Source organism: Somniosus microcephalus, chromosome 15, assembly GCF_052327205.1.
Source record: "Somniosus microcephalus isolate GS21.2 chromosome 15, FLI_Smic_1.0, whole genome shotgun sequence".
Taxonomy (NCBI): domain Eukaryota; kingdom Metazoa; phylum Chordata; class Chondrichthyes; order Squaliformes; family Somniosidae; genus Somniosus; species Somniosus microcephalus.
This window is the reverse complement of record NC_141001.1, coordinates 45501681-45518443: the sequence shown is the minus strand read 5'-3', so window position 1 is coordinate 45518443 and position 16763 is coordinate 45501681. Positions and strand designations below refer to the sequence as shown.

The 16763-nt window shown below is 42.0% G+C and overlaps 1 protein-coding gene across 1 annotated transcript in view; it reads left to right on the top strand.

Moving 5' to 3' along the window:
* The window catches only part of ddb1 (damage-specific DNA binding protein 1), a 95241-nt gene that overhangs the window by 38450 nt on the left and 40028 nt on the right, over positions 1–16763 (top strand). Inside the window, exons 14-18 of the mRNA XM_086007727.1 lie at positions 1531–1694; positions 2814–2921; positions 7497–7704; positions 10154–10249; positions 13415–13526. Of these exons, the coding sequence (XP_085863853.1) occupies positions 1531–1694; positions 2814–2921; positions 7497–7704; positions 10154–10249; positions 13415–13526 (688 nt within the window). The remainder of the gene's footprint in view (positions 1–1530; positions 1695–2813; positions 2922–7496; positions 7705–10153; positions 10250–13414; positions 13527–16763) is intronic.

The window sequence follows — 16763 nt, the reverse complement described above, 5'->3', positions numbered from 1 at the left end:
CACAGGGGTGATGGGTGAACGGGACTTGGTGCAAGTTAGGACACGGGCAGCCAAATTTTGGATGACCTCAAGTTTACGTAGGGTAGAATGTGGAAGGCCAGCCAGGAGTGCGTTGGAATAGTCAAATCTAGACTTAATAAAGGCATGGATGAGAGTTTCAGCAGTGGATGAGCTGAGGCAAGGGCGGAGACGGGCGATGTTACGGAAGTGGAAATAGGCGGTCTTAGTTATGCTGCGGATATGTGGTCAGAAGCTCGTTTCAGGGTCAAATATGACTCCAAGGTTGCGAACAGTGTGGTTCAGCCTCAGACAGATATTAGGGAGAGGGGTGGAGTCAGTGGCTAGGGAACGGAGTTTGTGGCGGGGACCGAAAACAATGGCTTCGGTCTTCCCAATATTTAATTGAAGAAAAGTTCTGCTCATCCAGAACTGTATGTCGGACAAGCAGTCTGACAATTTAGAGACCGCGGAGGGGTCAAGGGTAGTGAGGTAGAGCTGGGTGTCGTCAGCGTACATGTGGAAACTGACGCTGTGTTTTCGGATGATGTCGCCAAGGGGACCAAAGATAGATCCTTGGGGGGACACCAGAGGTAACGATGTGGGAGTGGGAAGAGAAGTCATTGAAGGTGATTCTCTGGCTATGATTAGATAGATAAGAATGGAACCAGGCGAGTGCAGTCCCTCCCAGCTGGACGACGGTGGAGAGGCATTGGAGGAGGATGGAGTGGTCAACCGTGTCAAAGGCTGCAGACAAGTCAAGAAGGACGAGGAGGGATAGTTTACCTTTGTCACAGTCACAAAGGATGTCAAGGGCAGATAGGGCCCTGGTTTAATGTCTCATCTGAAAGTGAGAGTGCAGCATGTCCTCAGTAATACACTGAGATGTTGGCTTAAATTGTGTGCTCAAGGCTTGGAGTGGAGCTTGAACTTGTGACTTTCTGATCAAGAGCTTAGACTTAGTGACTACAGTGGAACTGGGTAAACTTCTATAGATCACTTAGAATGAAAGTCTGTTTATTGCATCATTCGAAGAGTGAGTTAAAGCCAGTTTCCCTCTGCACAGCCCAATTCCACCCCATCCGCCAAACCCAGTAACATTCATGACTTTTTACTTCCTAACATCAGATGGACAATTGCATTGACCTTAAACATGCAGCTTCAAAGAAGAAAGCAGAACTTTATAATATGCTTTAATAAAGTATTTAAACAATTTAAAAGAAAAGTGAGCGGCGTAGCATTCAAGGCCACTGTTCCGCATATGGACAGGTTGGGTGGTCTGCTTAGCTTTCTAATTTGAAGTTTCACAGACGACTTGTGGTAGTGTCGGAGAAGGTAGATTTACTGAGGGAAGACATGGATTCCTGACATGGAAGGAGACTTCTTAACTTGACAAAAAAACACCCTAAACCCATACTATTTATCTTAACAATTAAAAAACTTTCCTATTTCTGACTATATATCTTGAGTTCGGAGCAGTCTTTTACGAACAACAGTGGAAATTGACCAACTACGTTTTTAAAATTCCACCAGCTTTATAGAGATGGAGCATGAAGTGGCCTGCCTGGATATCACTCCACTGGCTGAGGGCAGCAGTATGTCGCCCCTATGCTCTGTGGGGCTTTGGACAGATATTTCGGCTCGGATCCTCAAACTACCATCATTTGAAACCCTGCATAAAGAGATGCTCGGAGGAGGTAAGAGAGAGGCAGCGTAACTTTCAACACTTGAATTTATTGAAGTTTTACTTGGGTTTCTTTAATATTTTATGATCCTCACCATTTTAAAAACTCTCATTCTAAACACATTACCCATTTGTTATTGTAGGTAAGGACACCTTGAAAGGAATTATAATTCCTCCAATTGTTGTATTTTATAACATACCATGAAGAAATCAAGGGAAAATATTAATATTTAAAGTTATGGTTTGGAAAAACTCTTGTTTAAAATAAAGACTAGTAATCTGGCTTTTGTGCATTACAGATTTATATTATACCTGACTTTTTGTCAACTTAGCATTGTATCTGGCAACATTGGGCTTGTCTTGATGAAACCATCTCTGTGGCTGAGTACAAGTATTTGTTTTAATCACGTGCTGATTCTTGTACCTAATTGTGAGAAAATGTGAGCTAGGAAGACAACAGCATAACTTCTGACTCACCATGAACAAAGCCATAAGAGATCATCTACTGTTCAGAAAATTTCAAGCACCCATCATTGCGTTTTACGGAGTGCGTGATGACCATAGTTTCATGCTTGAGAAGTACAAGGTTTCCTGTGAGAGCGGTACACAGTCCTTAAAGTGCCTATGTTTAAAATTAATTACAGCTATAATGTATCTTCATTGTGGATAAAATCTTTTACTGTGTTAGATCACAGAGTGAAGTTTTATTCTTAGATTTCTGACTTTGACAACAGTCAAAATAAAACTTTGTATTTTTGGCTTGACCTTTGCACAAAAAGGTGAGCGAAATATACTGGGAATGAGAATACTGTCTTTCTATTCCAGAACTCTGGTAATAATGTCTCCACTATACTGTTAATCTGCATTCTTTCATGTTCATATATGCACAGAATGTCACTGTTGCAAAATTGAAATGAACCAAAAATAAGTAGCTAACAAAATGCAGACTTTGAAGGGGGTCTGTGATCTGTACGTTGAAGTCTTAAAAAAAAACACAATGTTTTAGCATGGTTTAATGTCGATATTATGTATTTTTTTCTGTTTGGTGTAATTATAACTAGTCCTAGTTTACTGTTGGTTGTCTCTGAAGTGTAACTTCCTACTCAATTTCCTGCTGTTCCTATTTTTGCAGAGATCATTCCACGGTCCATCTTGATGACGACATTTGAAGGCAGCCATTACCTGCTGTGCGCACTGGGTGATGGTGCTCTCTTTTACTTCGGACTTGAAATAGAAACAGGTATAGTAATAATAGCTCCATACACCGGCAAATGTGACTGCACAGCTATGTGTGTTGTCTGGTAACAGTAGAAAGGTATCATTTAATGTCCTGACCTTTAGCTGATTATTTACTGGATAGGGTTTGACATCTTTACATCAGGATATAACATCATAGTGACATTGCCTTTATAGATAGTCATACTGCATTAAAATTGCTTTAAAAATAAATATGTCATTTTAAGAAAGGATTTAAGTTTATATTTGTGGTTTCGTTATATGGTAGGTTCCTGATTTCAGGCAGCAAGGAGTGAAATCTTGTGCCAACATGAAGAGCTTTTTTTACTTGCAAGACTTGTTCGAAAAATTGAAGCCCATGGGATTAAAGAGGCAGTGGCTGCGTGGATATGAAATTGGCTACGGGACAGAAAGCAGAGAGTAGTGGTGTTATTTTTCAGACTGGAGGGAATGGTGTTCCCCAGGGGTCGGTGTTGGGACCACTACTCTTTTTGTTATATATGAATGGCCTGGACTTGGGTATATAGGGCATAACTTCAAAGTTTGCAGATGACTCGGAAATGTAGTAAACAGTGAGGAGGATAATAACAGACTTCAGGAAGACATAGACAAAATTTTCAGGGCTATGGGGAAAGTGCAGGGGGGTGTGGGACTAATTGGATAGCTCTGTCAAAAACCGATACAGGCACAATGGGCCAAAGGGCCTCCGTCCATGCTGTATGATTCTATGTGGAGGGAACATTGAAAGGCAATCCATCAGTAAATGGTGCTTGACATGCTGATGCAAGTAGACTCAGCTTTTGCTTCACTGGATTGCAACATTACATTTCAAAATGCATTGAAAAGTTCCATATCAGGCTCTGCCTATGGATAAAAACTTAATGAAAGTGTCAGCATTTACCTGCAGTACTTCTTGTCTGTAAATGGAGCTGTAAATGGTTTTTCCACTGTCTAATATCACACAATGTTAGCTGTTAAAACATCAGCCAAATGGTATTTTGACAGCATATATCACAAAAAGGTTGAACAACCTGCATATTCTATTCATACAGTCTGGCTTTATTCATTGAGTGACATTGTGGAATGCACTAACTTTGTCTCAGACAACAGCCATGTTGGTCTAGGTAGGTATACCAGGTTTGTTTAGTAGTTTGTAAATAAAAATCGAGCTTTTTAGAAGGTTTTCTTTTGCCCCTGACAGCACCCCCATGACTGACTACAAGCTAAATCCCATCTCTCTGATGTAACACCTTCTGCTACTCTTCATGAATGGTATCCAGTGGCCCTGGTGGACCTGTCAGTAGCCCAGTCACTTGACTCTGGGCGCTTCTCTCACAGCTGGCCCCTGTGATTACCGCTCCAATTGCTACCGCCCACTTGCCAGGCAAGGCCTGCGATCGCAAACCTGTTTCCCAGCCACCCACCTGTTGTACCAGTTTTCCGCCAAAGCACTCACATGATAGATATAGATATATTGATACAGATAGTGTAGGAAATGTAACTGGCAACAGAACTACAGGAAACTTTGTGATATCCGGCACTGATGGGACCGGCGTGTTGCCGATCTATCAAAACTGCCAGACATACAAAGTTAATGTTGAAGCATACGGAGGTTTTCATCTCCGTATCTGACAACAAACACTGTTGCTTAGCAACAGCTTCTAAAGAGTCGGCTGCAGCTGCAAGCGTCTCTAGCTGAAGCTGTTGCTATAGCTACAGACCTTGCAGTGCCTGACTGGGGGGGAAAAAAAGAACGAGAACTAAAAAAAACCTTATAGAAAACGGCTCCTGATTTTTGCCGTTAGATCGAGTATTCCGGACATACAACCTCCGGATAAACCAAAGTTTCCTGTACAATGCTGATAACAGTTAAAGGCAGCCAAGAGAAACCAAATTACAAAAATTGGCCCTGGTGATTAAAGACAATAATATAAGACAATTGTGCATCCCCAATTTCTTTTGCCCCACCATTGGCAGCCGTGCCTACAGCTGTCTTGGCCCTAAGCTCTGGCCTTCTCTCCCTAAACCTCTCTGCCTCCTTGAAGATGCTCCTTAAAACCTACCCTTAAACAAAGCTTTTGGTCACCTGTCCTAATGTCTCCTTCTTTGGCTCGGTATCAATTTTGTCTGATTATGCGCCTGTGAAACACCTTAGGACATTTTACTACGTTAGGCACTATATAAATTCAAGTTGTTCTAAAATTCCTTCAATTGTAAGAGATTGTATCACTACACTGGGACAAAGAATCTGTGACCTATCTTTTTACCAACGAGCAGGATTTTGAGTGTTTTCAATATATTACTAGTGGATTTTCCATGGCATTGCTTGCAGTAAGCCATGCGATGTAGTGTTTGATCAGGACAAGAGTGTTACACCATGTAATGCAGAATATAAGGGAGCTGTGTCCCTTTTAAAGGCAACCAAGTCTAACTACTGTTAAGTAAACAGAAACTCCGGTTATTCAGAGTTTAATTCTTGTTCAGTCAGGGACCTTACAAATTAAGAGTTTTGGATCCAAATTACTATCACCTAGCATTAAGTAACCAACTTACAAAGTTTGTTTTGTGCCTGCAATAAAGTGTGACATTTGGAGTGCGATATCAGACATGCTGACGCACATTTTTAAAATCGATCTCCAGTGACATTATTCACAGTGACTCAAAGAATACGTTATTTTACAACAATAGAGGTATGTGTCATGTAGGGCATAACATCAAGAACACTGATTTACAGTAACTGCATAGCTCAATTCCATTTTTATTATATAGTATTCTGGGATTTTTGCCAGTGCCTGGGGGATGGAATTCCACAGCCCCTGTGAAAATTTAGATTTTACATACTAATCGATCTTCAATGCGTAGCACACACCATGAGTAGTCTCCAGTTGAAACAAGGCTAGAGACCAGAGGACAGTTGGACCATTGCACAGAGAAGTTACTCAGTCCCCAATTTAAAGTCATACACTCTGTCCTTATTATAATTCCATTAAAAATTCCTATGTCCTCATTTATAATAGAAACTGTGAACTTGCCACACTCCAATTCTAACCGCCCACTAGCAATGGTGATCGCAGGGCTTTACGTGTGGGGGTGGAAAAGAGAAACCAGATGGCTGGACAGTACTCAGTACTTCCAAAGGAATGCTGTATGGGGGCATGCCAGGAAAGCGGCTCATGGGTTTTGGCGGGGGGGGGGGTGGGAACGGGGGGAGGGGTGGGAAGAGAAAGAGAGCTGTGAGTGGGGAGTGTCGACCAGATGTACTACAGCCATGGGGCTAAAACAAGTACCCAGAAACAGACAAACCCAATTATGCTGATGATTATGGTTGTTGATATGAAAGTGGGAGAGTTGTGTTGTAGCTGCTGCATAACAAAAACCGCTGTGCTTAGAAAGGGGTTAAAACAAAAGGCTATTCACACATAGGCCTTCAAAGGGTAGGTTTTAAGGAGCATCTTCAAGGAGGAGAGAGGTTTAGGGAGAGAAGGCCAGATTAGGGCCGAGACAGCTGAAGGCACAGCCAGCAATGGTGGGGCGAAAGAAGTTGGGGATGTACAATTGTCTTATTATTGTCTTTAATTACCAGGACCAATTTTTGTAATTTGGTTTCCCTTGGCTGCCTTTAACTGTTATCAGCATTGTAGTTCTGTTGCCAGTTACATTTCCTACACTATTTGTATCAATATATCTGTTTGTCATGTCATGTAACACATTTCTAAGAATCTGAAAGCATACTGTATGTTTATCTCTGCGATTTGCATTTAAATGCAGCCCAAAGGCATTAAGATGGTTGCCAGCTATGATGGTGCAGAATCTGAGTTTGGGTAGATCTGAACCCAGCAAAAAAAAGCTAAACAAAGTTCACCATGTCACTGGGTCATAGAGAGCTGACATAAGAAATGTAACTGTCACACTGGTGCAATAGAGGATGCTCTTGAGATTGGCAGTTAAGATACATTGTTGAGACAGTTGGGAGATCTGATTCAGAAATGCTTGATGCTGACTTTGCATGCCAAAAGTTGAACTGTTCTATTCCTACCAGTGACCTCCCTCTCCCTTGAGTCTAAACCACAGAAACTATTAAAACAAATAAAATTGCAGTAAAAAAGTAAAGAACTCAATGGTTGAATGCACTAAGTGTGGAACTGACTGATACAGTTTCCGGTTTTATTTCTGATCTCTGCTGAATTAGCTGAACTGAGCTGGGGTAACATTAAAGATGCTAAATTAAGTGTCTGTCCATGGGCTAGTGAGGAGAAAAATTGCCCAGGTTTCCTGCTTCTGATCACTATCCAGGGACCTCTGCTGAAAAGTGCTTGTGTGTAGACATGATCAGGCTCAGCCATGATCCCACTTGGTCAAATAGCCTGCAAGCACTCTGTCTTGGTTCACCTATGCAGAACGGTCATTTGTGTAAGGTACCAGAGGGTAGCGGATGCCTTTGGAACTGTACCCCAACATGAGCCGTGTCCTTAAGGAGAGGGGAGAAAATTGGAACAGGGAAAAAATAATAAAATTAATTCTAATTATATATGTTACTGATGGCAAAAAACTAATGTTTTTATCTTGTATTTTTAATTAGGTTTGCTGAGTGACCGTAAGAAAGTCACACTGGGAACCCAGCCAACAGTGCTGCGAACCTTCAGATCTTTGTCCACCACAAATGTCTTTGCCTGTTCTGACCGCCCCACGGTCATTTACAGCAGCAATCACAAGCTGGTCTTCTCGAATGTTAACCTCAAGGAAGTAAACTACATGTGTCCTCTTAACTCCGAGGGATACCCTGATAGGTTAGTGGTGAATTAACACAGTCTCCGGAGGGTGGAGACACTCAAAAGGTTGATTCCTTTACTGAAGGCAATTTTCTGATTTCATTGAACCTAATTGTTGTACATGGGGATTTCTATGTATTATATTTGGATTTGATCTTGCATTTGCTAAAATTCATCCGTGCTCTGTCACCTCCAATCTTGACTTCTGCAATGTTCTTCTCACTGGCTTCCCCAGCTTCACACTGCACAAACACAAACTTGTCCAAAACTCCACTGCCTGAATCATATCCTGATCACTAACACTTGTCCTACTGACCTCCACTAGCTCCCCATCCTCGGAACAGATTGGCATCAAAAACCTTGTTGTAATTTACAAAATTTTTCATAGCCTCATCCCACTCTAACTCTGATCTCCTTCAGTTTTTTGTCTTGGTCCACAGCCTCTGCTCCTCTAACTCTGGCTTACTCCGCATCCCATTTCTCCTCTGCTTTATTACTGGTGGAAGAGGCTTTAGCTACCAGGGCATTACACCAATGTTCCTGTTAAGCTGCACAGCCATGCAGCAGTCTGGAGTTCCCGTGCAGGTCGCTCAATAGCTTCTAAATAGAAAAAAACGCGCATGCGTGGAAATTTTAATGGGCCACACAGCCAGTTAAAGGGGCTGTGCACCCCTCCCCCCCCCCAAAAAAAAAATTAGAGGGAACATTGCGTTACACCCTGAAATTGTCTTTCTAAAGCCCTACAGCTTGAATCTTCTCCAAGCTGTTAATCACCTTCACTTACTCCTGTTTGGCTATCATTTTCCCCTTGTGAAGCTCCTTAGGATATAGTGGTACTTTAAAGGTGCTATACAAGTGCAGATCTTGTAAATAAATTGGGTAAAAAGGGGGATTTTGTGCCACACACTGTAGAAAAGTGCTTTACCAGTTCTGGAGCCTCGACTCTAATCCAGCCCAACTGATATGATTTTTAAAAAAAAATCAATCTCAACGACTGCAACACTCCTAAAAGAAATGAATTGGGTCAGTCTGAACTCCATTCCCAGTAGGTGCAACCACACAGCTCTAGTCTCAGGTGCAGGTTTTTAAGTTTCAGGTCTGCTCAATATTCTTATTTGTTGGTTTCACAGCTAATCAGTTTTGTCCATTTGAACTGAGAAGGTTGTGGGTTCAAGGGCCTGAGCACATAATCCAGACCGACACTTCAGTGCAGCATTGAGGCTCAGTTCTGAGGGGTTGGTATTTCAGGTGGGTGTTAAGATTCCATGATGCTATTTGAAAAAGAGAGTGGTCTCTCAATGTTCTGGCCAAAGTTCCTCCCTTGGCCAACATCACCAAAAAAGTGCTGTGCACAAATTGAGTGCTGTTTCCCTACATAAGTCGCTACACCTCAGTATGTATTTGTATGTGAAACGCTCTTGCATCTATTATCTATCTGCTAATCTACCGGTGATCTCTTGCTTTCTCACTCAGGTTTGCCATGCCCCTTTGGTATCATCAAAAAACTTTAATATAATTTCATTTGCACTTGTGTTCAAATCGTTTATGTAAATGTTAATAAGAGATCCGAGCCCAGGTCCATGGGGCACATCACTACCCAAAACCTGTCGATCCAAAAAGCACCCATTTACCCCTACGGTTTGGGGGTATCTGGGCCTCCTAATGTTTATACTTTTAGCGCTACTGACTTTTTAATAGTTTCCTTCTGAATATTTATCTCCAGTAGTAGCTCATCCAGATCCAGGTAGTCCTACAGTCCCATTGCTATGTGAAAACTGAGGCAAAATACTTGTCTCTGCCAATTCCTCACTCTCAAGTACAAGGTTCCCCCCTCCCCTTCATCTCTTAAGTGGTCACACTTCTCCTTTGATTATCCTTTTGCTTCTTGTACATATAAAAGCTCTTCCCAGTTCTCCTTATTTTGACTATCAGTCTTATTTCATACTTCCTCTTCGACTTGCTAATTTCTCATGTTGATTTTATAATCATATAATCATAAAATACAGCACAGAAAGAGACCATTTGGCCCATCATGCCTTTTTTCCCCTTGAAGTACTTATCCAATTCCCTTTTGAATGTTACTATTGGATCTGCTTCCACCACCCTTTTAGGCAGTGCATTCCAGATCACAGCCATACTTTTTTTATTTTGGTCTTAAATGCATGGTACAGCAATAACCATGACATGGCAATAAAGACATTAGCAGCACAAATAACAAACTGAAGTTAAACTTTACACTTTGGGGTTGATTAGTGTTAGTGGGCTCATTAGTAAAATATGTCTCTCAAGGTTTTGTGTCTCAAAAATTCAGGAGGATAATGAGGCCCCAATAAATAAATCAGGAAGTCTTTGTTAGAGGTGACTCTGAGCGACCAAAGTGTCTCTGCACTCTTGCTATTCACCACCTAATCATTGTTTTAACCATTGTGATTGTTTTCTGATTGTGTCTTGTTGCTCTGTCTTACAGCTTGGCCTTGGCCAACAACAGCACTTTAACCATAGGAACCATTGACGAGATTCAGAAACTACACATCCGGACGGTGCCCCTTAATGAGTCTCCAAAGTAAGTGTTCCTCATCAACTGTGCTTCTCACCAGAAGCAAATATTAAATTGTTTCAAGATGTTGACTGTGTGTACAGTATTAAATATTGTAATTGCTTTGTGTGCCGTTATGTGGGACTTGGCGTACAGACTGCATTGCAGATAGCAACTCTGATAAATCTTATTTTAGAGCTAGTCAGCTTGTTACACCATTTGGAAGACTTTTTAAAAACAAATTGTTCTGTATTAATCATAGGTCCATTAAGACTATGCAGAGTACACATAACTGCTTGAGGAGCTTCTCTGTCTCAAATGGTGACTTATCACATCTTGAAAATACCTATTTCTGAGAATATTTTAATTAGGGATGGGACGGTAAAGTACAATCCCCAAACATACTAATTTTTTCCATGGAGCTAGTTTGACGTTTTGATTCTATGATTTTGTGGTTTGGAAGTGAACATTTAAAACAAATTTAAACTGGATTTCCAGCATTTATAGCTTCTCCTTTTTATTAAATTATGGATTATGAGTTTGGGGCTTATTGATAACTGCACAGCAGTTTTGTTGATGAGGCTAGATACTGTCTTTTAATTTCCCCGCAGCTTTGAGATCCCCACTATGGTATCATCAGGGCATTGTATGCAAAGAAAGAATGAAATTCATATAAAAATACTTGTTTGTGGTGTACCTGTTCACCTATTTGTTTTTTGAGACCCAGTGTATTGATGCAAAACTGCCAGTGATCTTGATGCACATTTAATGCACAAATCTGAAGGTTGCAGACTGTTCCAATTAAATATTTAGTGGAAAATTGCAGTTGATATTTCACTTGGTCTACTCTGGTTACAGTTATTAATGACACTCGGGGAAGCCAATCTAGGATGTTCCTAATGAAGCTTTGCTTGTATCTGGGCAGCAGTATGACTAATGCATATTGCCACATTGGGTTTTCAAGGAAATATGGGAACATGATTCTGTTACTCATTATTGTCAACCTGCTAAAAAGAATTTGCACCTGTTGGTATTCTCAGCTGCTCTCCAGAGTAAGCACTGGTTGTTTAGTTATAGTTATAAGATGCCTGTCATAAACCCTGAAGTGTTTTGATTCAAAGTGTTACTGAGTTTAGATTATATGGTCTCTTTTTTTAAACAGTAGTTATGTATTGAAACCATTTAGATGCACAAGTCTGTCATCAAAGTGTATTTGAAAATGACCTTTATTTTATCTGTGCATTCTATGGTTGGACCAAAGATGACCTTTGCTTTGAATTAGCTACTTCAAGAGATGGGCCCAGGTTTGAAGAGATTAAAAGCCTTTCACGTAGTAGCAAATGAGCACATCTTTGTAGAAGTCAATACTTCCCTTTTCAGAAATAAAATGCAGAGTGCAGTATAACAAAATATTTAGCATGAAAAATCTCACCCAGCACTTACTGGTGACTGCTGTTCATTCAGGGAAGGTTAACCCCTTCACCAGACCCACCTGCACCTGAGTTTCCACCAGGTGTTTCCAGGAAAGCAGTAGTTAAAATAACAGCCTAATATGCAAACACACTGTTCATTGCTAACCCATACGGATCAGAAGGTCTTAGCTTAAGATTCCTAGTCTGTGGTTAGTTAACTGGTTACAGCTGAGCAGCACTTGGGATACTACAGTTAGCCTCAGCGTGCTACAGTTGACCTCAGCATCTTGGGCTAGGGGGATAAAAAAAATATTCAGCCAGGGTTCTGTTCGCTATCCAGTGGCTCCTGCGGGAAAATGGAACAGGTTCAATCTCGACTGCGATGCCCATTGTGCTGGAATAGCCCGCAAACACATGGAAGAATGATTATTAAGGTGTGGTTCAGTGGGCAAGTGCTGCCTGTGGCATTATACCCATCAAAAGCCAGCATGGTCAAGAGCAGAAGGGAGAAAGCTGGCACATTATTTTTGGTTCAGCACCTGCCTTTTTTGTATCAATATACTGTCAGGTTTGACAGCCTTTGCAAACTTTGCTGCTATTTTTTTTAATCAAAAAACTTTAAAGTTACTGGACAACTCACAAACTAGGATTTCTGGGAATAGAAAGAATTTTATTTTATTGTGCATCTAAATGGTTTCAATGTGAATTCTAGTGATGCAGAATAAAAACAGGAAATACTGAAAATGCTCAGCAGGCCAGTCAGCAGCTAAGAGAAAAGGCAGGTTAACATTTTGGCTGAGCTTCCTCACAACTATTTTGTTGGAAATATCTCCAAACAACACCACACTTTCATCATTTTCTGTCTTTATGTAGGGTATGGTGAGCCTCTTCTGTAATATTTAAGCAATATTATCCCTGGTTTTTTTTGTCTTTTAATACTCGTGAAGTGCTTTGGGATGTTTTACTACGTTAAAGGCACTATATAAATGCTGCTGGTTGTTGTTGTGGAGTCCAGCAGGCTGTAATTGAGGGTGGCCTGTCTAATCAGAAGGATGAGCAAGAATCATGGGTTTTGATGCTTGTGCAGTATAGGATGATGGGTAACTGGCAACCAGTTGCAAGACAGTAATTCAGTTGAGTGCTTATGTAATGTATCAGAACAAAACTTAGTGTTTATGAATGCAACTAGCAGTGAGGGGCTTCATATCTGTCGTAAACTCATTGCTGGACCTCATTTACAATTTTTTTAATGACTTGAGTGTGAATTTTTGTGCTTGGCATCATGAGGGTTTTTAGTGCTGTGGAATAGAATACTTTCAATTTCGGGCGCAGTCTCCGCATCAAGCACTCCCGGGTTAGGTACAATTTATTTAACTCCCTCTACTCCAACAATGTGCTTGTCCGACCTGTGGCCTCTAAATGATAGTACCATTTTAATACTGAATCGGGAAAATTTATGTCACCAATGGCAACTGAATTTAGATTGCCCACGCTTCACAGTGTCTAATCTTTAGTTTCTTTGATTAAAAAGTGAACTGAATTTAATTTTAATTCTGCATTGGGTGTACTGAGCATTGGGGAGAAAGTGATGTAGAAGAAAGGATAGTAAAGGTAGGAGTGACAGAAAATGTCAATGGAAATGGCATCACATTGCTAGTATATTTTGTTCATTAAATTTAGGGCAATGTCTTATGCATGATATACTGTTTGTAAGGGTTGCAATGAAATTTGCTTTACCTTAGTTTGTGCTTTGTTAGCGTTTCTTAATCTTGTTGTGCAGGAGAATCTGTTACCAAGAGGCGTCGCAGTGCTTTGGCCTGGTAAGCAGCAGAGTGGAAGTGTTGGACCCCAGTGGAGGAACCACCGTCCTGAGACCAAGTGCTAGCACACAGGTAAAGCCTTAAGCTTTTAGACACAAGTCCTTTTTTAAAACAAAGATGTTGTACATTTATATGTTATCTTTAATGTAGAGAAATGTCTCAAGGTGGTTCACATGAGAAGAGGAGCAGGCATCAAACCTTTGTGAGGGTCTGGCGAAGTGACCAAAAACTTGGTCGCAGAGATGAGCTTTGTAACAGTCTAAAGGTGGGGATGGAGGTGGAGGGTGTGGAGAGGGGGTTCCAAAGAATAGGGTCAAGGCAGCTGAAGGCTCTTCCACCAAAAGTGGAGGGGAGGATGAACAAGGAGCCAGAGTCAGTGGACCGGAAGGTGCAAGGGGGGACATGAAGTTGCACAGTTATAGGAGTGGAGCCGTGAAGCGTTTTTTAGACAAGGTCAAGATTTTAAGTTTGATCTGTTAGGGGCCAGGGAGCTAATGTCGGTCATTGAGGATTAGGAAGATGGGTGAGTGGAGCTTACTGCAGGACAGGATACAGGCAGCAGAAATTGGGTGATTTGTAGTTTGTGGCGATTGGAAGGACATTGGAGAAATCAAGTCTAGAGGTGAAAAAGGTATAGGTTAGGGTTTCTGTGGTACTGGAGATGAGTTGGGGATGGGTAATATAATGTTGCAGGGGTGGCAGTGGATAGGATATAGGGTTTGAAGCTCAACTCTAGGTCAAAGGGAATGCTGAGGTTATGTGCATCTGGATCAGCCAGAGCGAGCAGCCAGGAAGAGGTTGATAGAGGCAAGGGTTTGGAGTTTTTTGACAAAAGCTTTGGTCTTCCCAATGTTGAAAATTTGGAAATTATGCCTCATCCACAACTTGGTGTCAGAGAGGCAGTCCAACAGCATGGAGGTGGTCTAAGGGAGAGGTGGAGATTATCTTTAGTCGATGGATGTGCCACTGAAGAGCAGCATGTAGTTGAGAAAGAGGAAGGGCCCAATCATGGATCTGGAGGTGACCATGGGGAAAGCATTACTGGAAATGCACTAGCTGTGTTGTGACAGGTAGGAGTGGAACGACACAAGGGTTTCACTGCAGTGGACCATGGAGGAAAGCTGGAGGAGGACTGTACATTAGACAGTGTTGAATGCTGCGGAGTGGTCAAGGAAGGTTAAAGCAGCATGGTCGCAGTCAAAGGATTTCATTGGTGCATTTGATCAGAATGGTCTTGGTGCTTTGGGCACAATCGAAACCAGGCTGAAGGGAGTTGTGGGAGAGGTGATCACACAGCTTCGAGATGATGGTATGTTCAAGGACATGGGTCAAGCTTTTTTGTGGAAGGAGTGGCGTTGATTTGAAAGGAAGAGAGATGGTGCCTAGACAGAGTGAACATTAACAATGTCGGTGAGCACTGGGGCCAGGAAAAGTAACTGAGTTTCCAGGAATTCCAGCTAGACTAGTTGTGCACCAGATGGGCTTAGGTCTATGACCCTTTGACATAAATGTGGAAAGATGAACGTTGTACTAGGGTGAACAAGGGCTGTAAGGTGGTGAGTGACTTGGTAGGGACAAGGATATCAAATGGAGCAGTGGTGTGATGATGTGTTGAAGCTCCAAGGAGGAAGGCTTGGGAGTTGAGAGTGTGAATCGGGGCAGGGAGATGGGGACAGATTTTTCCAGGGAGAAGAATAGTGGAACAGGGAGATGTGGATGGTAAGGGAGATGATGAAGTGGCCAGAGATGATCATATCAAGACTTCAGAGGTTGTGATGCCATTTGAGTTGGCAAGATCAAAGGGCAAGCCATGCGTAGCAGTGGGGGAATTGATCTGAAGGGTGAGGTTGTGAGAGGACCGAAAGACAGAAATCAAGGAAGAGGGAGAAGGGGAATTAAGGTGGAAGTTGAAGTCTAGAATTGCGCAGTGCACTGCCTGAAGGAGATCGCTGCAAAGAAATTGCCAAGGAACTAGGGTCATTAGACAACAAGAATTTTCATTGAAAGATAGGAAGGGATGGATGTGTGAAGTGCTTGAATGAGAAAAAAGTACCCTAGGAGTAAGGAGAGATCCTGAGATGGAACTTATAGCCTCACCATTGTGATTTGTGTGGGGCATATGGTAAAACATGCACCCTGGTGGGGAGTCTTTGATGAGGGAGAAGGAGTCACCAACTGTACGACTGGTTTCTGTCAGTGCCAGGATGTCAATTGATTCATCCATGAAGAGATCATGGTGGTGAGGGGCTGTCTTGTGACGGAGTGAATGTTCTGGAGTGTGATAGTGGGTTGGCAGTTAATGACACACTAAGGAAGTTTGGGGGGTGGCAGCGGGAAGTGATGCGATTAACCCCTGCCAATGATCTGGGCAGATGATCACCAGGAGCATGGTATGAGGCTATTGGGATTGCTACAGTGGCAGAGCCTGTGACTAGCAGTGCTGTGGGCATGGTGGAGGATGCCAAGGGTGGAGCAAAGGGAGGGAGTGGGCTTGTTAAGAGACAAACCTGGGCTGACAACAGGAGAATAGCTTGACTGGTGAATAGGATTGGATGGGTTAGGGAGCCAAGTGAGACACGTGAGAATCGAAAGGGAGTTGGAAACAGGCAGAGGTGGGGGAGGAAGAGAGAGTTTGGGGGGTGGCTTGGGGGGCAGTGATCCAGGCAAAACGTGATTTCTGAGAATAATGAGTTATTTCATATATTCAATATATTTTAGATTTTTGCCGATTTTTTTTCTTTTTTGTCCACCCTTGTCACCGCCTCCACCTGAATGCATTGACACCTTGCTGCCATTTTCTCATGCCCATTCCTCATCCAGGAGCCTAGACAATGAGCATCTACTGACTATTCAATCATAGGGGGCACCACAGCCAAGCCCAATTCTATTCTCACCAAACCTGTGAGTGGGAAATGACCGTCGGTGTGCGATTATACAGACTGGAAAAGAAGGAGATTTGCCAGGAATTATTCAACCTGGGACTTTATGCTGTCTCCATCTCACTACATTCAGCAATCACAACTCGCATACACTTTATTTGTTAGTACAAACCAAAGAAATGTATACATCTGTTAACATTTTTGGTTTGGGCAGAAATGATTTGACCAGTTTATTTGATTGACTGAACAAACTGTGTCTGCTGTAAGTAAAATGCATCATGTTGGCCATTGATGTAACTTTTAGTGCTAATTCTAGTATTGTTGGCACAACTTTCTCGATCAATATGTCTCCAGTCCAACAAGGAAGGACGCAGTGTTAGATCTGGTTCTGAGAAATGAAGTAGGGCAAGTTGTGTGTATTACAGTAGGA